Source organism: Asterias amurensis, chromosome 2 (assembly GCF_032118995.1).
Source record: "Asterias amurensis chromosome 2, ASM3211899v1".
Taxonomy (NCBI): domain Eukaryota; kingdom Metazoa; phylum Echinodermata; class Asteroidea; order Forcipulatida; family Asteriidae; genus Asterias; species Asterias amurensis.
In genome coordinates, this window is record NC_092649.1 from 9,239,821 (window position 1) to 9,261,347 (window position 21,527).

The 21,527-nt window shown below is 40.6% G+C and overlaps 1 protein-coding gene across 3 annotated transcripts in view; it reads right to left on the bottom strand.

The window, feature by feature from the left end:
* The window catches only part of LOC139952183 (dynein axonemal heavy chain 12-like), a 62,338-nt gene that overhangs the window by 23,879 nt on the left and 16,932 nt on the right, over nt 1-21,527 (bottom strand). For all 3 annotated transcript variants that reach the window (XM_071951238.1, XM_071951227.1, XM_071951219.1), the window contains 24 exons: nt 21,167-21,449; nt 20,298-20,574; nt 19,381-19,510; nt 18,309-18,744; nt 17,504-17,749; nt 16,621-16,850; nt 15,644-15,827; nt 14,703-14,927; nt 13,807-13,989; nt 13,201-13,320; nt 12,176-12,367; nt 10,952-11,100; nt 9,886-10,024; nt 9,261-9,427; nt 8,685-8,877; nt 7,765-8,045; nt 7,134-7,394; nt 5,700-5,892; nt 4,592-4,753; nt 3,991-4,185; nt 3,150-3,283; nt 2,357-2,600; nt 1,391-1,567; nt 265-486 (listed from right to left, as the gene is read on the bottom strand). In XM_071951238.1, coding sequence (XP_071807339.1) covers nt 265-486; nt 1,391-1,567; nt 2,357-2,600; nt 3,150-3,283; nt 3,991-4,185; nt 4,592-4,753; nt 5,700-5,892; nt 7,134-7,394; nt 7,765-8,045; nt 8,685-8,877; nt 9,261-9,427; nt 9,886-10,024; nt 10,952-11,100; nt 12,176-12,367; nt 13,201-13,320; nt 13,807-13,989; nt 14,703-14,927; nt 15,644-15,827; nt 16,621-16,850; nt 17,504-17,749; nt 18,309-18,744; nt 19,381-19,510; nt 20,298-20,574; nt 21,167-21,449 — 5,023 coding nt within the window. The remainder of the gene's footprint in view (nt 1-264; nt 487-1,390; nt 1,568-2,356; nt 2,601-3,149; nt 3,284-3,990; nt 4,186-4,591; nt 4,754-5,699; nt 5,893-7,133; nt 7,395-7,764; nt 8,046-8,684; nt 8,878-9,260; nt 9,428-9,885; nt 10,025-10,951; nt 11,101-12,175; nt 12,368-13,200; nt 13,321-13,806; nt 13,990-14,702; nt 14,928-15,643; nt 15,828-16,620; nt 16,851-17,503; nt 17,750-18,308; nt 18,745-19,380; nt 19,511-20,297; nt 20,575-21,166; nt 21,450-21,527) is intronic.

Below are 21,527 nucleotides of genomic sequence, written 5' to 3' on the forward strand. Positions count from 1 at the left end.
ATGTTATTCCTTTGTTTTCTTTTCGTAAAGGTGATGCCTCTGCTGCCCCCTACTGATGAGAAAGGGCTTGGAAAACTTGTAATACAAACTTTTAATTTAACTCACAGACAATAAAGACAGTATCGATAAGTTCACCCAATCCACTTATCTACTCTGCAACAGGAGATAAATTGGCAGGGAAAGGTTTTCCAAAACCAAAAACTAGCAGACAAGTTTTTTGAGACCTAAAATCTTTCTAAGTAGACATTTTTTTAATTTACTTACAGCAATGTTGTCTCTGTCATACGTCTTGAGTAAGTTCAAGAAGTTCATGTCACCGACGAGTTTCTTTGAGGGACCCCAGAAGTCTAGGATCTTGCCTCCTGTGCCAGCGGGGTCGTTGATCTTCTCTGGTTTGATGTCTTTCATGATGCAGACTGCAGCCATGACCAGCTTGACGCCCGAGGGAGGATTCTTCATGGTCTTCACCACGGCGATATCGGCGGGCTGAGGGTTATAAATTATTTGAAATTAATGGACCGGGCTAGCTTGGTGGTTTAGTGGTAAGACATCTGCTCTAGAAATGCAAAGGTTGTGGGATCAAACCTCACCCAAGTAATTTGCCTGTGGATTTTATTTTGGAGTATAAAGTGCTAGTATGGGCAACAATTATAATCAGGAAAATACTTGAACCTGTAGGGGTCAGGTTGAGAGTTAATACTGGTGATATAGCACACCTACACATTTCCCCATTGAGATTATGCTGTTATGGCAAAATGTTGTTTTGTTTTGCGCAGCCACTGGTAGCCTGTTCCAAACACCGAAAAGCTCTTGGGAATTCTTGCAAATAGTTGCCTGTGAGTGAGGCCAAGTTGACTTGTCTGAGGCCAATTTCATGGCTCTGCTTACCGTAAGCACAGAATCGGCGCTTACTGGGGCAGGGAATTCTGTGCTTACGGCAAGCGTATTTCACGCGTTAGCGGCAAATTTTGGCTTCTGCGCGTGTGTACTTCACGTTACTAGGCATTCTACACTTACAAGGCTAGCGCAGAAATTCGGCGCTTGCAATGTAAGTGGAGAATCGCGATCGTAAGCGCAGAATTCGGCGGTAAGCAGAGCCATGAAATTGGGCTCTGGTTGTGTCGGCTTGATCATGTTGGATGCTGTTAAGAGGAGTCGTTAGGTCTCCACATCTATTTGACAATTTTTAGCTTTTGCTTTCACTGAGAGAGCAATTTTCAGGAGGAAGATGATCAAAAACATTGAGTTGTCAATCACTGGTTCTTTTTCAGAACCACCACAACTCAACAGAGATTTACACATGGTGCTACTGCAAACCTCATCTGATTATACTATCACAATGCAAATCCTACTTGGAGAAAAAATAAAATATGAACAAAGAAACACCAACCTTGAGCGTGTTAAGAGCAGACAGAGCAGCCTCCAGGGCAGGGATGGCTTCAGCTAGATCACTCTCACACTCGTCCTTTAAGGCCTGGGCAGACGCAGCCTGTATGTTGGCTGATGCTTCCTCCTTGCGTACATTCTCGCTGGTAGCGGCCACATCAACAGACTCCTTCTCAATAATCTACCAAATAATTAAAACACATTTCGAAGCTATGAGTATAAAAAAAGATTGAATTAATTTCTCCTCTAACACCGCTTTGTGGACGAATGGTTCAGTGCATTGGACTCAAGATCAGGGCCCAGTTTCATAAAGCTGTTAAGCGGAATATACTCCTTCAAAACTTTCTTTGCTGAGCAAAAATTGAGTGGGGTACCAGCCACAACAATGCAGACTTACTGTAAGTTAAGCTAGTAACCTGTTTAAGCTAAGCATTACTATTCTGTGCTTAACAAGTTTTTTGTGCTTACAGGCAATATGAAATTGGGCCCTGGTGGCTCAGTCATCAGGGTGTGAGTTTGAACTTTGGAGTATGGTACAAGTATGAACTTTATGATCAGTGCAATTTCAGACTGATAATAAGGATCCCCCAATCCTCTAAGCAGTCTTTAAGGGTGTAATGGCTGAGTGGTTTAGAGCATCAAACTCAAGTTCCGGTGGTTAAGTCATCGGGGTGTTGGTTCGGGTTCCAGTCGTGAATTTATGTCCTTGAGCAAGATACTGTACTATGTTTGCTTCTTTTCACCCAGGGGTATAAATGGGTACCTGCGAGGGTAGAGGCTGACATTGCGTATGAAAAAAGCCACTGGGGCATTTTGGCTGCCCTAGGTTGTTTACTCCCTAGGGAGCTGAGAAAGACTAAAGCAATGTCATTGGCCCAATGACCAGGGCACTTATGTAAAGCGCATTTAGACGGTTATACTTGTTATTGTTATTATTATTTAAAAATCATGGTGGCCTGATAAGACTTACCACCATCATCTTCTGGTTCTCATCGGCAGCGACCACCAGCTGGGGTTGAAGTTCCTTCAGCTCGATCTGCATAGAGCCCACCTGGGACTCGGCAAAGGCAAGCTTCTCAAGACCCACCACGTAGCGACGTTTCGCCTTCATTGTCTCGTCTCGTTTCTTGCCGAGAAGCGTCTTGAAGGCTGAGATCAACTCTAGGTACGAGGTGGGCGTTACATAGTTATGGCGGCCCAACTCTTCCAAGAAGCTGTTTGTAGAAGACAGAAAGACAACATGCAAAAAGTGGTGCAACCAGATTTGAAATTTATTTGTGAAAGACTTAGATGAATCAAGAATAAAGGAATGAACACCCTATTCTAATCAATCAGTGTGTCCTGACTGAGCGATCTAATTCACCGCATTCAAGTTCTCAAGTTGTCACTCAAACCCCTGAAAGGATTTAGACAGCCATTTAAGACTGATGCACTAACATCATAGTCCAGTTCATAAAGATTCTTTTAGATAAAAGAGCGGAATGTTTGAAAATCGGTAACACTTTTAAATTTTCAACTACTGTCCTCAGGCTCCGTCCGCTTCATAAATGTTCAAACTGCATGCGAAGCTCAACGGTTGTGTGTATTCGTGCATACTTACTGGTTTTACAGTAACGGTATGTATTGATTATGTTATGCATAAATAAGCACCCATATAAGGGTGCGCTAACATGCATTCAAATATTGCCATGTGATCTCCTCTCTACCAATCAGAATGGATAGACTGTCCGAGTTAGAAAGACTCCATATTTCTTCCTACTTACGAGAATGAGAGGTTCCTTGCACTGGTGTGGAAATGTTTGCATATGTCCACCACCTCTTTCCGTTCATCCTCTTCCATTTCCACAGTCTCAAGGAACTTGTAGGCTACTCTCGTCAGGGCATCTTCTGGCCACGCCTTTAAGAGATGAAAACAAGAAATAGTACTACAAAAAGACGCACACTAAGAACCCCCCATCATCACAATGTTGCAAATTATTTTTGAAGTGTCTCAGTGAACTTTGGTTTCCGATACGGACAAGATTACATTTTAAAGTCAAAGATGTTCTGCAACAACTTACCAGACGTTGCAAACAGGCCGGAACATGAAAAAAATGTAAAACTGACTTTTACTGTAACTTTCTTTATAATTTTGCTTCTAGGTTAGTATTAAGTTGACAAAAACCATGACCTTTCCTTTAACTAAAAGACCATTATCAGATAACATTACATAAATTATCTGGAACTTTGTTTCTTGATCAGTGCTACATGTACACTTAAATTTTCAAAGCATAATCACCGGGGTTTATACACACTTAACATCTTTATGTTCTCAGACCCATCCAGGTTTCATGAATATAAGGAAACTAAAAGTGGATGGGAAGCCGTTAACACAATATGAGTTGTCATTGGTTATAGAACAACAGCATCCTTCAAACTCTCCCCTCACTTAATTGTCAGCTCCTTAGAACAGAATTAATCTCAGAACAATCTGAGAGGTTTGAAAAATTTCCGTCTCCGATCACGCTGAGATTTGAACAAACAATTTGCAGATCCTTCGTATGGACCTCCCAAGTGTAGAATGTTTTGGTTTTTTTTTTAGATAAAAAAGATCTGCAGTTGTACCTGGAACCAATCAATGGTGCAACAGTTGATAAGAGACGGGAACTGTCTGAGACGATTGCGGAAGGCGTCACCAATAGGGGAGAAGGCGATGATGATGTGAAGATTCTCCCGACAACGGTTGACGAAGAAAGCAAAGAGAGCCAGTGGACTAAAGTCTGCATTCTTATCTCCAGCCTGGGCTACAGGACGAACAGCCTAAAAGAAAAAACAAGTTCAATTGGTATTATGTCCAAATAATGTTTTTAAACCAGTTACATTTTCTCTGAAGATGTAGGTTTCCATCAAGTTACAAAACTGTCCTTTACACTCAATTCAATTTACATTTATTTCCACAAAACATTTCCACAATATTATAGAACTACATTGTAATACATACATATAAAAGACAGAAAAAGAATAAACTGGCGGGAATGCGTGGAGGCCAGGCCCAAAATAAGCCAGGTAGCTTGTAGCGGATTGCCTTTACATAACAAAATACATTAACTAAGGGTACATGCTTAGTTTATGTGAAAATTTCACCCCTGGTGGTCTGTTTTGGCTTGTTTCTCCATACTGATATTTCCGACTTACATGTTTTAAGCTTGATCGTATCACAACTTACCTCCATAATTTCTTGTTTCTCATCGACAGCATACAAGTTAGGCACTTCTCCAGTGTTGAGGAGGTTGTCAATGTCTTCCAGGAAGGATTCTTCCTTGATCTGAGTGTCTGTTATCAAGAAGACGGTCGTCTTGCCGAATGCTCCTGCATTCTTCATCAGAGACTGAAAATGATGATAGTAAACAATTGTTAATAGTCCGACATTTCCGACCATAGCAGAGTCTTTCTCTTTTCAGAGTTATTATTCATAATAATAATAATAATATTGAAGTCTTGTTTAGCGCACGTATCTACCAAGCAAGGTACTCAAGGCGCTTAGTATATACACATTTTTCAGAGAGACAGGTTATTGCAGTGATAAATTCTAAGACTCAGTTATGTAGCACCTTATAAGGGTTTACAAGGTGCTACGCCGCATACAGCAGTCACAGCCAGAAACACCAGGCGAACCCCTTCTCTTTTTGATAAGTTGCACTGGGTTCTTTTACTTGCGTTACACAACTCAAGGGACCAATGGCTTTACGTCCCATCCGAAGGATGAAGCAATGGTTAAGTGTCTTGCTCAAGGACACAAGTGTCACAAGTGGCTGGGGATTCAAACCCACACTCTGCTGATCAAAAACAGAGTTGGAAGAATATCACGCCTGTGTATACGGTATTGAATTTGCTTGAATTCATTTTGAAGAGACACATTTGAAGACGCGAGTATTTTTTAATTTTTTATTATGAGTCAGATTTATGTAGAGCCTTTAGTGTTTATTCTTTGTTTAGTGACAACTGCTGAGGTAGAAGTGCCTTGTCCAGGTGCTGGTCATCTGTTCCTCCTTGCCACTCACTGCAGCTTGGTTGCATATATACAGTTTTGTAAATCATACATTGATTTCCTCAGTCATAGTTCTTGTTGTGCGTTGTATCTTTTATGACTTGTGTCTCCAGTGTAAAGTGTAAAAAAGATATTGACAAAACAGGGAGACTGCCAAAATAGGGCTAGATAGCTCAGTTATTAGAGCGCTGACACAGAGGTTGTTCATTCGAATCCCACTCTTTTTTCTTTCTTCACCCCTAAATCATCAAAATAAAATACTTATAATCGCTATATCATCACTGACCTTTAGATCCTCCCGCCATTCATTCTTGCCGTAGCTCTTGGAGATCTCCGGTTGGAATAGATGGAATCCAGCCATGCTAGTCGCTAATCTAGTCAGTGACTGTCGACCGCTACCACCTACTCCGACTAACATGGCATTACCCCCGGGTTGCTTCAGGACGCGACTGATACGCGACAGATGCTCAAGTACATATCTGAAAATCAAATTTTAGAATCAGAACTTTAGAATTTTAGAATTTTTTTTTATTGTCCAAGTTAAAAACATAGAAACTTGACATCCACTGGCCAAGCTACAAGTATACACAATCAATATAAAAACTATATAAGTTACAAAATAAGTTAGAAATACAAAGCAACAAAATACAGAAGACCCGCACACTAAAAAAATAAACCAGCCAAAACAACGCCAACCGGTCACAAACAGGACATCAAGACAACAAGAGGCTGGGGAAAAAAAACCACTCCCCCTACCCCCCTTGTAGCCACCCGTGACCAGCTAACGCTGCCCTGACCAATCCATTCCAACAGTGCGAATAATACATTAGATACAATACCATGGCAAAAAGTGCTAACAACCCTTTTTAGTAACCCAACATTGTTGTTGTACATGTGAATAGCATTAGGAACAAATGATCGTCTGGTTGTAGTGGTGTTTAAAGTTTGGAATGATGTGGAGCATTTACTTTATCAGCGCCCAGTTTTTGTTTGAGTTTTAAACCTAAAATGCCCAGCTTTTTGAGGTTTCTTTTTAATACTGTATCAGTTTTTTTTTTAATAAGTCTTTCTCACCAAACAAAATGCATCTTGCTGATTTGTGTTGCCTTGGTACATCCTGAAGTCATTAGTATTTCTTAAGTGATAATGCCCTTTTGTGAAAATGTGAGTTGTACACACATGTACGATTGTTGACACTTTTTGAGTACATAACAAATTTGTTTACATGAACGATAATGGTGCTTTTGGAATCAAAAAAATAAACCGTACATGTACGACCTTGGCACTTCTAAAGATGTCAAGATCACACCAGGGCCCAACTGCATGGCTCTGCTTATTGCCGAATTCTGCGCTCACGATCCTGATTCCTCGCTTGACGTACTAGGGCCGAATTTCTGCGCTAGCCATGTAACCGTAGAATGCCTAGTAACAAGGAGTAGCACGCGAAGAAGCCAAAATTCGCCACTAACCAGTGAAATACGCTTGCCATAAGAACAGAATTCCCTGGTTCCGTAATCCTCGATTCTGTGCTTACGGTAAGCAGAGCCATGAAATTGGGCCCAGTTCTTCTGAGAAACAACACTGTTCCCAAAAGAGTTTTATACATGGTTTTATTCACAAGTGTGCATACCAAGAATGACATTCACAATACAAAAAATACCCTCCTAAAAGCTGCACTCACAAACCAAACAAACAGACTGACAATTATTTCCAAGCTCACCTGAATATGACAAGGTTCATTCCCGTCTTGTGCGTATTGTTGTACTCCTCCAATCCGATCTCCACAACTTTGTTGAACTCCTCGACAGATTTCACCTCTTCGTAGATCTTGTCTTCCGGTTCGGCGTCGACGTTCATGTAATCGCCGAACATGAGACTGCGCATGTCGTCCTCGCACACCGGCTTGCCCTCTTTGGCGAGATGCTCGAAGACGGTGTCAAAACTGTCCTTGAAGATGTCCTTCACCAGGGTCTTAGTGATGCTGCAAAGGAACGAGAAAAGTAAATCTGTCAAAACATTGCTTTCAAGATTATTTCATAATCCACAAAAAAACATTCCAGTAAAAATAATAAGGCTAGAAATACATGTGTCTGTCATGCCTTGTGCGTAATAATAAGTGCACAATCCATTTAAAATGAAAATACAAAAACCAGCTTGAGGTCTGACATTTCTACCCAAGCACTCTAGAGCTTTTCTCTGGTTTAGCCCTCAAGAAAGACTCAGCCATGATCCAAACGTCGGACCGTCAACTATTTTTTTGCATATATACCATAGGTCCTTTTGATTGTATTACTTGGCGTGTTCATTTTTACGCATTATGCACTATGCATAAAACATTGTGAAATACTCACTCAAACAGCCAGAGTCTGTCCTTGTCTTCCACCAGTCGATCGTAGAACACCCTAAAGACTTCATGGACCCAGAGCCGAGTGAATGTCCTCTTGTTCTCCACGGCCTGCTTCTTGATGAGCAGCACCCCCATGATGACACGGGCAAAGTCACGCAGATTGAAAGTGTAGTGAGACTTGGCCGGAGTGGGGAGTAGGTTAGCCATGGCCTGCTTGTAGATCTCCATGGTGGCGACGACGACCATGTTGCCACCAGTGAAGTAGTCTGGTGCAAATTCGTTCGCCTGATTTTGTGAGAGTAGGGGGGGAAATTTTGTTTTTAAATACCTCAATAGCTTTTTGAAAATGTAAATGCCTTCAATAGTATTACTATATACACTTATCAATCACATCTATCAAATTTCATAAATAATTAGAAAGAAGTGGACATTAATTGTGAAAAACCAAGTTCCCAAAACGGTTTATTCATATACTAACACCAATTCTTGTGGACACTACTGTTTCAGTAAAAAAGGCGGTCAGATATGTCAAAATGCTGAATAATATGTGAATTTATCAAGTAAGAAAGAACAACACATCAAACTGTTTAGATGTAATTTTTACTTTTTACGAACTGAAGGCCAGATTTGTGTAATACTTCCGTAAAAGGTTAGCTATAGTCCTTTATCACGGTGTGGCCATCTTGATTTTACTCCATTCCAACTCATTGAAACCAAACTGAGGCTAGATGAAATAATAGTCTGGTGCGGTGTAATTAAGGTCTATAGTTTCTTTATCCATTGCAGATTGTGGTCTCTGTCAAGATTTGCAAAGTAGATATTCCAAACGTCTTCCGCAGAATGTCATTTCATAATTTAAAATTTAAATTCAATTTTAATTTCCTTAAAAAATTGTTTTTTATTATGGTTTTCCTCAGCACTCACCCTGAGGTAGTAGCTGACAATAGTAGAGAAGATCCGCTGCATGGTCTCATCATTGAATGGAGTGATTCCGATAATGTTGAAGTGACGTAAGAATCTGGATGTGACCGGGTTACGTCCCCCCCCAGGTGGCCCCATGGCGGTCAGGAACTGCACGTCAGTCAAGACGATCTTAGTGGTGTCTTTCTTGTCATACCTAGGAGGGTTGGGGGGTGGTTGAAAGGTATGGGGTGGTTAGAGAGAGTGGTCAATCAGTTTACGCAATCAATTTTAATCAATTACGCAATTAATCAGTTTTTACCCCACAATTTGAATATTCCAGATTACGGGTTATTCTTCCTGTGTGGGCATAATCCTTACGGATTTTTTGAGATATCTCAAAAACCCAATCACCTTTTGAAATGAAATTTTGACAGGTTAGTTCAAATGTATTCATCTACATTTATACAGGATTTTTGCTTCGTCCACTGGATGGGTTGTAAAGCAATAGGTCCATGTGTTGTGTGTGATACCGTAAATGAATGATAAGTTGATTTATTTTTGGGGCTGGTCTGGCGCCTAACCAGGCCCATAACTTACCAGTTTCCATGATCAAAGTACTGTCTGAGAAGCTCAATTGGTGGTTGGGCACCATACACCTCCCTAGCAGGCATGTTGAGATCGTCTACAAAGATGACTGAGCGTTTACCCATAGGGGGACCGAAAACCCCCTTACGTCTCTTGTCTAGCTTAGACATGATAATGTCCTGTTGAGTAAAACAAACATGAAATAAACACTTTTGAAATATCTTTTTCAATCCCTGCTCTGTTGTATCTTTAAGGGAGTGTCTTAAAGACACTGGACACCTTTGGTAATTGTCAAAGACCAGTCTTCTCACATGGTGTATCCCAAAATATGCACAAAATAATAAACCTGTGAAAATTTGAACTCAATTGGTCATCCAAGGAAAAACACCCTTGTCACCCTTGTCGGGCCCTCAAAATCTAATTCTGAGGTCCCAAAATCGAATTCAAGTATTTTAGTTGAAAATTACTTCTTTCTCGAAAACTACGTTACATCAGAGGGAGCTCTATGACATTGTAAAAGAAATACGAATCTACAGTTTTGAACACAGAGTTCGGTGACTGCCTTATGTCTTTCAAGAAAATTTAACGACTCAAGGAGACTTCAAAGAAATCAGGAAAAAATGTCACGCCTGCTTACCTGAGTCTGTCCGGCGCTGGTCTGTGCAGAGAAGTTAATAAACAAAGGAAGGAATTCATCCTTGGAGAGGTTGTTCATGAGTTTGTCTTTCACGTACACACTCTTGCCTGTGCCTGTGGGACCCACAAACTGAATCGCTCTGAAGAGTAAGAAACAATTTCAAGATATAATTAGATGTTAAATTGGCATCAGGGATAAGAATGTTAATTTGGAATTTACCCTTACACCGATGTGTGTTAGCAGTGTATTCAAGATAGTTAGGATTTTAAACTTTCCAGAAAATAATAAGGTGAAGCTTGCAGTAGCATCAAGTGTAAAGCTCTTTCGAGTAGTTTTTGAGCTGAAAAGAACCCGTGGTTGACAACTCAATGTTTTGCTCAGTTTGCTCCGATTGTCGTCATAAGAAGAGGATAGCATACTGATCCACATGGTGCAGCTTCAAAATAATCATTGAATTTGTCATTTAAGATTTATTGAAACCGTTCTAAAAATAAATGGGGGGGGGCTTTAAACTGATAGCTGTAGTAACAAAGCTCTTCAACAGTGTGATTTGTATTTTTCAAATACGTCACCCTTTGAATAACAATGGAGGTAGGAACACCTTTCATGATATGTAAGAGATGTTAAATTTGCATCGGGGATAAATAATATTAATTTTGGTTTCTACCCATACACCAAGTTGTGTTAGACTCCGGGAAGTACTGAGTATACACAGTGCTAACACACAGCCTTCATGATGTTAAGGCATTTTCTGCCAAATTATTGAAGTTAGAAAAATCTATACAAATCTTGTATCAAGACTCTGTTTCGCAAAGAGTCAAACTGCATACAGCGCTCAATGGTGCGTATGTGCGCATGCTATTAGATTTTACACTGAGTACTGGTATGTATTAATAGCCTTCTGCATAAAAGAAGAGCCCTTGTAAAGTTGCGCGCCACGCAGATGTTTATACACTCACTACTTTGTTTATCTCCAACGTTTGAACATGGCCATGTGATCTCCTCTTGACCAATCAGAATGGATAAACTGTCCCAGGGTGTTTACGACTAATGACTTCTTGCTTACCTTTGATGTCTGATAGATATATCCATGAGGTAGGTGTAGCGAGCAGTGTCCATAGTGGGTACGATGATCTCCTGCACTTTACGCCCTTGCCCTATATCCATATTCTTGATGGTCTCATTCCAATGGATCCACTTGCCTCGTGCCTTGTACTATGAGATGAGAATATTTTTAAAAAAATATATATTAATTCAGGCATGATTGGCCCTTGGAAAGAAGTAGGAACATTTTATTGAGAAAAAGAGCTGATGTCCATGTACACATAGTATACATGTAGGTTTTGATAGGCTTTTCATCAGGCTATTTAAAGATGCTATGTCAGATTTTTGGCCGATTTGACCCCAAAATTTTGATTTAAAATTCAATATGTATTTTGATGGGGGTCGAGAAAGTTACAAGCTTTCATTTGAGTCATTGCTCGAAAAAGTCCGCCAATTATTAGTAGCAGTGAAATAAAGTGCTCAAAATTAGTTTTTGTCGGGATACCGACAATATATCACGTGACCAATTCTTATGTGTTTTATAAGAAACGTTTTAAATTTTTGTCATGGTTCCTGACCATTAAAAGTAAAAGTTAAACTTTTTTTCGTTAGAGCGGGTGATACTCTTTGAAATACCATTCACTCAAATAAATCTATTTTTTAATGTTTGGGGCAAAAAATCTGACATAGCATCTTTAATAACAATTTCACTGATTTTTCTGAGGGCAAAAAAAAACTGAAATCAGACTAAAGTAGAAAGAATATCATGCCTGTGAACTGAACCTTCTGCTGCCACTTCCCAGGTTGTATTGTAAACTCGGGTGTGATCCCTTGCTACAAGTCAGTTACAGGTTGAATGGCTTTTGAGTGACACCCATGAACAAAGATCAGATATTGATAAAATAGGGAAGCCGCTAACATTAGGGCTAGATGGCTCAGTTGGTAGAGTGCCGGAACATTTTCAGCACATTTCATGTCACACTGTACATTGCCATTTTGGAAATAGAGATGATTAAAGCATTGACCCAAAAGTATTCTCTCTATGATCTCTGTTAATTATCAAGAATATTAAAGTTTCAGACTTGGCTTGTATGACTCATCAAAAAGCGGGTTCAATGCTAATACCCCTTGGCCAATTACACAAACCCATTACTTGCTTCTCTTCGCCCAGGTGTATCAATGGTCTATTAAAGGTTTACATACAAAAAATTCACAGTCAAAATCAAGAACCCCAATCTCTACTTACGTCATACATGTAGTCGTACACTAACCCCTCTGTAGGGAAAGGTACGTCCAGCTTGGCGCCTATCTCACTGGGGAAGGGATGCGCTTCATTCTTACCGGACAAGATGTCTCGGAAGAAAGCATCAAATTTGGTTCGGCCGTCTGTGTCCACGACGGCTCCGACGGACCAGACGAGGGAGAAAAACATTGTGGACTACAAAGAAAGATGAGGGAAAGAACGGAGTGAACCACAGTTTGAGTGGAACCTTCAAGAAAGTGAGTCTTGCGGAGACAACATGTACCTTTTTATTATGTGGTGGTTCTGAGACAAACTGGCGCCAATTTCATGGCTCTATATACCGTAAGCAAAGAATCAGCGTTTACGGAAGTAGGGAATTCTACACTTACATCAAGTGTGTTTCACGGGTTAGCATGGAATTTGTGCTTGTGCACTATGGGAACTCCACTCTACTAGGTATTGTTCGCTTACACAGCTAGTGCAGAAGTTTGGTGCTAGCACAATAAGTGGAGAATGGTGATAGTTACTGCCAGAGACCAGCCTCAAAAATTGCAAAACCGGCGTGTAGTTTGACAACTTCATTGCGAATCTGAGAGCAGTGACTATTTTGGCATCTGTGTTACTGCATGTATCCAATGATATCATTGTATCCAATGGAATCACTAGATCTAAGCGGCAGCGACCTGTCTTTAGGCGGATAAAGACAGGGGCCCAGTCTAAGTGATAGTGAGAGAAGAATTTGACAGTAAGCAGAGCCCCTAGTGGTTTGACAACTCAACATTTCAATCAGTGTGCTCTGATCGTATTGTCACCATGCAAAGTTATAAATCCTACTGAGTGAAAGTTTGTCATGAACCCTAGAAGAAATGGAGATAACTCAAAGGTTTAAATGTCTGTACCTAATAGTTTTTCATATTTTAAGAAAGTCTTTAAAAAATTTGGTTTTCCTTGAACGGCAGCATGCCGTAAAAAGAGAGATCAAATAAATATTCCCAAAGGAAAATAAATTAGAATGGAGAGATACTCACAACTATCCAAGCCTTCAGATGCTTCATGTCAGTGTCTGGTTTCAAGTGATCCGCTAAGAACATGTTGACAAAGTACATCAATGATCTGGATAGGTTGTTGGTGCTCGTTGGAACGTATTCCTGTGGACGTTATGACACACAAACAAATTGTAAAATTTCCCAAATGATCAGTTTTGTTATCTTGCCTGCCGAAATGGTCCCCGAAATGTTCAAATGAGCACTCTTTTTCGTAAACTAAGGTTACTAGGTCTAAACGAACTGCATACTATTATTAAAACTGCAATATGATTTGGTTGTATATAATGTACGATTAGGACCCAATTTCATCAAGCTGTTAAGCAGAAAATACTGCTTAGCAAATTTCTATGCTAAGCAATAAAATGGGTGGGGCACCAGTCACAACAATGTAAACTTTATGGGCGTTTGGCTGGTAACAAGTTTCTTCTAGGCAATATTTTTTTTAGCAAGGTTTGTGCATACAGACTTCATGAACTTGGGCTCAGCACTTTATATTTGATAGTGCTTTCACAGTCCTGTTGAACAACAAGATGTTTGATACAGAGACACTACGCATTGGGGGCAGGGAGGAACATAACTAAACTATACCTTTGTGTTCCGATGCACAAAGTCAATACTTGGCTCCAGCAGCCAATCAAAGAGAGCGATGAAGAGAGCTTCTTCCTTCTTCAGCTCCTCTGGAAGTTTGTTGAGCCAGGATCGGAAGACGGGTCGCCAGCCGAGGTTAGACGGCTCCAGGTAGATCATGCCGCAACGACTGACGGTAGCCGGCTACGGGTGTTCGAGAGAGACACATTTTTGCATTAGTGTTGGAAGGAGAGGAAGATATACCTCTAGCCAGAGGCTAGCTTGGTGGTCTAGTGGTAAGACATCGACTCTACCCTAGTAAAGGTCATGAGTGATATGCATGTGGTTTTTTTTCACAGAACTCAGAAAAATACTGAGTATACCCCAGTGCTTAATATAAATTGGTGTGATGGCAAAAACAAAACAAATTATTTCCTTCTGTAAGATATAAATAGTTCATTAAAGTGTGTAACATTTTTCGAGAAATGTGACAAGGAACTATTTTTGGTTTGACCACACAGGGATGTGTGACAAGCACTGAGGAAACTGAGGAAAATGAATCAGATACAGTGAAAATCGCCCTCATGCTGACTGTCATTTGGATTTTGGTATCAAAACAGTTCCATGTTATCTACAGTTTTTTGCATTTTTGCTGCTGTCTCTGTCTGTTTGTTGTATTCTGATGTGTGATCAAGGGTTCCAGTTAGTGGGTCTGTGTGCCTGTTCGGGTTTCCCTTTTAAACCACAATGTACTTTGATGTTTGTGCAATGAAGGTAATAAATGGAACTTAACTTTACTAAAGTAGAAGCTTCCACTAGTGTCCCTTTAGTGATACTCAACAAAATGGTCAGTTGAAAAACACTCTTGAAAAAAAACAAAAAGACACTCTTAACTTGAGATGTCCATAAATACTCACGGAGGCCTGGGACAGATCCATACACTCAAAGATGAGACTCATACAGTTAGACATCTGGATGATCTCACCACTCATGAGACACAGCTTCTTGTTATCGTCGAGTACAGTGTTCATGCTCTCAATCCATAGGGTGTCGATGGGGCCATCGAAGATCACCCATTTACGGTCGGTGGTGTCCGTCGAAGCAAACTCGCGGAAGGTGTTGGCGACGACTCCGTCTGTCCACTGAGGAGATTGGAATTCAATTTAATGCAATATTGCATAAATACAATCGTACTAAAGTGAACATCAGAGGACAATTTCATCGAGCTACTAATCATACAAGTTTGCTAAGCAAAACAGGGCATGTTCAAAGTCAATTTTATAAAGAAGTTCTAGATGAGTCATCAGTCCCAAAATGATTTGACATCAAGGATGTGCAGGTTACCAGCCCAAAATGGTTCATGCTAGAGGGTATTTTGGCTGGTAACCTTAATCCGGTAAGCATATTGTTGCTGTGCTTACCTACTTTTTGTGCTTCAGCAGTTCTATAAAATTGGGCCCTGCTATAGCCTACGCTGCCTCAGTGTAGTTACAGGCTTGCGACATCAAGGCACCAACTCAAGTCAACAAATGTAACACAGGGGTTTTTGTGAGAATCAAATGGTGTATCAAAACAAATCCGTTCAAAGATTTTAAGAAAAACACAGGTACAGTCATCAAAAAATAAACAAACAGCAGGCATAAAAAAAGAACCTACAGTATGCCCAATTTCATAAAGCTACTCAAACGGAAGGTATTGCTTAACATTTTTCTGCTTAGGAAAATTAAGCAGGATCGCAGGTACATGTTGTACATGTAAAATGGTATTTTAACTGGTAACCCTATTATGGTAAGCACAATTTTGTTTTATACTTAGACAGCTTTAGGAAATTGGGCACAGGTGGTTTCAGGGACATTACCTCATGAGAGACAGGGTCAAACTGGCCAAAGAGTTGACCCATGGTGACCGCTTTGGGGTTGACCGTCCGATAGAGGGCTTTCTCTTCTTCATTGAGACCCTTCTCATTGAGGAGAGTCAGGGTGTCGGCCAGGACATGGAGCACCTCAGTCTTGCCTGCAAAGGGCTCGCCGACTAACATGAAACTGAAAAGAAAAACAGTGCACGGTAGAAATGATCAACTTGTCCCGTTGCAATACACGATGGATTCTTGCTATGTGAACAAAACAGGGTTAATCTCTACCCTTCCGTTTTATTGATTTGTTTATTTGTTCTTAATTTGAAGCCGAGGGTTCTCAGAAAAGCATCAGCAGCTTTAAAGGCAGTGGACACTATTGGTAATTACTCAAAATAATTATTAGCATACAACCGCACTTGGTGATGAGTAATGGGGAGAGGTTGATGGTATAAAACATTGTGAGAATCAGCTCCCTCTGAAGTGCCATAGTTTTCGTGAAAGAAGTAGTTTTCCACGAATTTGATTTTGAGACCTCAGATTTAGAACTTGAGGTCTCGAAATCAACCATCGAAACGCACACAACTTCACGTGACAAGGGTGTTTTCTTCTGTCATTATTATCTCGCAACTTTGATGACTGATTGAGCTCAAATTTTTACAGGTTAACTAGATACACCAACTGTGAAGGCTAGTCTTTGACAATAACCAATAGTGTCCACTGTCTTTAAGATGATGAGCATGTTTTCACTTGCACCTTAAACAATACTGCACCTGTACTGCTGCACAACAACAGCACCCCTATATCACACATTGGACAAGCAGTTAGCTTCCTAGGTTGACAGTCATCAAGCAAAGTATCTAGTAGCCTATGAACCATAGAAGTGCACTGTTTGGTTTGGTTGTATTCAGACTAAGTTACCCAAACCTAGTAGTGTCAAAATGAGGGTGTCCATAAAATCTCAAAATGGCTTATGAACTTACCCGTGTCTGACGATCATCATCTCGTACGTCTGGATGAGTTTCTCCCTGAAGGCGTCCACACACTGGAGGTTCCTCTTGGTACACACCTCCTCCACGGCCTCCATGAAGACCTTGTAGTCCGCCTGAGGCAAGACCACTCCCGGGAAGAGATCAGAGATGATACCCTCAAACAGAGGTATGTCGTGGGACAGAAACTTTGGAAGATTGACGTCGAGGATGGAACGCAGCAACTGAAGATGAACAGGGGAAAATAAAGCTAAATGGGTTTTTGCTGCAATTTCAATTTAGTTTCAAGACATTTATGTGTCCATTCCGACAGAGAATCATCATAACAATAACAAAGGACATTAAGATAATTGGAAATGAGGGCATAAAAACCAAAGCTTGCAGTAATTATTCCCAGACAAACAAAAACACAAAATGGACAAGGAGAGTAGTAGTACTTACGATATCTAACTGAGAAAAAAAATTAGCAAAATGGTGCTTATACTGAAACAAAAAAATCCTTTCTTCTTTCCCACGCCACCACAACAGTACAGAAATATTGTCATGGTGCTTTACTCTCAAGATGTTTATGCGATCAGGTTGGCGTAGTGGTAACCTTCCTCATCTTCCACCTCTGGGACCCCGGTTCGAATCCCACCGGGGGCACTATGTGGATTGGGTTTTCAGTCCCTACCTGACTGTGCGGGTTTTCCCAGGAATAATTCTCTGGGGTTTTCCTCCCACATCTAAAACTGAAACAACCTTCATTGTCTTCTCTCCATTGGGTTCTTGGCTAGCACAGTGGTTAATTTTACTTTTCTGAGAGTCCTTGGTTCTCACAACCAGAATAAATAAATTAAATAAAATTAAATTATTATTTTTCTTAGCAGAACCTTACCAAAATATCTTCACTCTCATCAGGAAACTTGAGCTTCAAATTCCCAGCAGCTGCCAGCACGGCCTTGACGGCGCGCATCCCGTAATCGTAGTGGAACTGTGAAGACAGCTGTTCAGAACACAGTCGATACGTCGTCACGATTTTGACGGAGAGGTTACGCGCATCCACGAAACCATAGGAATACAGCATGATCTCCCCAATCATGGCATAGTCGGGCACCATCATGGCTACTGTGCGAAACAGCACCTGTGAGTATGGGAACAAGATTTGGATGACTGTACGGTTTGTATTTTGATATTTCTGAATCTTTCAACCTTTGTGGTTGTGCTGTTGTCAAACTTATAATCGTTTATTCAAATGAATGATGAATGAAGAGACTATATATAAGAGCAATATGTCAACATCAACAAAATACAAAACCCGGTCAGTAATGTCGCCTTGGTTCTATAGCCCAATTTAAAAAAGTTGTTTCAGCTGAAATGTAGCTAAGCTCAAAACAATGTTTATAACCAGAATAAGGTTACTGTCAAATACCAAGTACAATGTACTGTCTTTTAACTGGTCGCTGCATATTTTTGCTTAAGAGCCGACACTTGCTGAGCAAAATCTTCTGCTCAATCAGATCTATGAAACTTTGCTTTGTCTACAAGATAAAGCCTCTAATTTCTGGTCTCACTGTTTCGACTGGACTGCTCTAGTCATCGTCAGGAGACAGCCCCGAAGGATTAGCCATCTTGTATGGTGATCCCTCTGCAAAGATTCAAGTAAATAAGTACCGTAGTTACTAAATCAAAACCCATCTTACTTTGAGGTTATCAGGAAGTTCAGATCGTCCAGCATAGCCGGGGTTCATGGTAATAGCCACAAAGCATGTATCCTTCAGCACAAGCTCAGTCCCCTCAAACAGAAACGTCTCCTGGTGCGTCATCACAGCGCGCTGAATACACAGAATCTGCTGCGCCACCACAGACAACACCTCCAACTCAATGCGATTGAACTCATCGAAACAGGCCCAGGCCCCGGACGAGGCAAGCCCCTTGAAGAACTTCCCCATGGCCAGGTAGTCCAGGCCGTCGGAGCAGTTGAAGACCACGCATTGGACGGCCAGGGCTTTGGCCAGATCCTTGGTGGTCTCTGTCTTGCCTGTGCCGGCCGGTCCTTCGGGAGCTCCACCAAGGTTGAGATGGTAGGCTCCTACGAGGGTACGGTAGCATCGATCTGTCAGAGGGGTAATCACCAACCTAGAGAAGGGGGAGCCAAATCGCAATAGTTTATTTAAATGTGGTTGTTCTTATATTGAGATCTTGAATACAGTGATAGTTGTTGTACTACAAGATGTGTTTCCGGACTCCTGAGTTTAAAAAATACACTCTCATACTACGGAAAGCTCGTGTTCAAAGGTCACTTTTACAAACTCATTACTGAGTATAGTAACTAAATTAAAGTCTGTCCCGAGCTAATATGGCTCATCAGGTTGTTGTTTATCTGGTGTTAATGACAATAATCGACTAGAAATATTTCTTTTCCCCGGGCCTGTACAGAATGCCAGTCCATCACAGATTAAGGCCAACGAAAACGATAACGATAACGATGCAAAGAGAACCCATTCTATTGGTTGAATTACTCCACGCAGAATACGCCCACGCTCATTCAACCAATCGAGGGCATGCATTGTTATCGTTCTCGTTTTCATCCTCGTTATCGAGGCCTGTATGACTTGGCCTTTACTCCCCAGCTCTCGCCGGTACCCATTTGTACTCCTGGGTGGAGTAGAAGCAATTATGATAAATTGCCTTGCTCAAGGAGACAAGTTTCACGACTGAACAGGCCAGAATTCAAGCATAATAAATAATTGTTCAAACTTGTGTTCTTTTTACCTGAATGAATTTCCCAGGTACTCGTAGGCGTACTTCACCAGTGAGTTGGTAATGCGTACCATGACGGTATTATTCTCCCAATAATATCGGAGCTGAGCCAACCAATTGAAGTCATTCTCATTCTCAACACCTGTATAAAGAGAAGAGCAAACATAGTTAAATATTTCCACAAAAATCCTAGTAAGAATCTGCAAAACTAATAGTAAATGGTCTTACGTTTCTACCCTAGCAGAGTCTTTCCCATAGGCTAAAAGGCAACACAACACACCTTCGCGAAAGACTCTGCTCGAAATGTCAAGCCATTTACTATTTTTGTGTGCATTAAACTTAAACTTAACTTATATGCATTTATAAAGCGCTTTAACACTATTTCATAGCGCTGTACAGCCAAGAAAAACATTAAAATACAGGATAAAAGTACTAGCAAAAATAGCAACAGTTAAACAAGTAGGCAAAATTTAGTACAACATTGCATTACAAACATTCATATTATATACAGAATAAAATACACACAAATAAAACCCCAAAACCATAGGTCCTTTAATAGGTTGGTATGCAATTTGCAACAGCTAATACCATTTTCTCAAAAAGAGTACTTATAAAACTGTTTAATAAACAGTTTGCAACAGCTAATTCCATTTTCTCAAAAAGAGTACTTATGAAATTGTTTAATGAACAGTTTGCAACAGCTAATTCCATTTCCTCAAAAAGAGTTCTTATGAAATTGTTCCTTCTTGAAAATTCTTAACCCTTGCATTAAAAGTGCATATGTCAAGCATTTTTAACCGTGCATATGCCCGTGGATTTTTTACCGCCTCACACTGACTATACAGTGCTAAACACAAATATTTGTTCTTAATCAATTATCCTAGATGCAATTTTCACATCTATTAAAATACTACTACTCCTGTATGTACCTTTTTCCGCCATGTCCAAGACTACATCACGAGCGTGTACGTCGATGGTGACAAGCGCCCCCATTGTTATACGTGTCTGTTTGGAGAGCTTGCCCCGAACCAAGGCCACGATATCCTGCAACTGGTTCTCAAGCTTGTCGTAGTAATCTCTGAGACCCTGGGGCCCGCCTTGGACAGCCTCGTGCACCTCTGTTGTCCAGTAGATCTGGGAGACGCACAGGACAACTTGTCCTGGCCACTCTTGAACCCAATCCTCGCGGGCTTCGATGGCGTAGGCCTGGATAAATGAGATATTAGCAATTCTTAAAGAATATCTTGTTTACAGTGATGAGTTTTGAAAAAGGTGAACATTTCTATAAAAAATATGGTTTGTGGTTCTTGGTTTGCCATTATTCTAAACCCAGAACCTCTCAGAGACTTTGTGCATCAACTGAAATACAAAACTAAAAGTTTAGATGTGGTGTTAAATATTTCTTTCTCCCTTTGCTGATTGATTTAAGCACCGTTGCTTTACACATGTTTTACTCAGGCTTGCAACCTTGATTAAGTTCACTTATGAGGCATGCTTGGTTTCATTACCAAAAAATACATAATAACTAATCAAGTGCTATATTCAGACTGATAACAGCAAAACTCCCCCATGAATTACTCTTTCAAATTGTTTTAATTATTTTTTTAAATACTTTTTATTCAAAGATAAATTTACCAGCAGTAGTAGCTGAAAGGGTCACAGTGATAAAAATATATACACAAGTAAAAATACAAACAGGCCTAAAAGTTAAAAGCAAAAATATATTTACAAAACCAGAATTACAGCCTTTAAACAAAATATAGTAAAATCGCACTAAGAACTCAGGATATAGTCCTACCTTGTGTGATCTCTCCACGACGTCCTTCACGCTGATGAGCATGACGTCTTGAACCTGAAGAAGCCACTTCTCCACGGCGCCTCTCGCCTCCACCGTGGAGATGACCGAAGACATCGCTACCTTCTCCCCCTCGCTACTGAACATGGAGATGATGTCCAGGTTGGGAAGGAACTCCAGCTTGGCAATACCCTCAAAGCATTTCTTGAGATGGGGCTGGACACGGAGCGGGTCTTTGGTCTCTGAGAGGATCTCCAGCATCTCATCGTTGGAAAGAAAGAAGAAGCTACAAAAAGAGAGAGGGGAAACTTTCAAACTTTATTGAAAATTACAGCGAGTGATTTCTCTCCTGAAGCGCCATGAG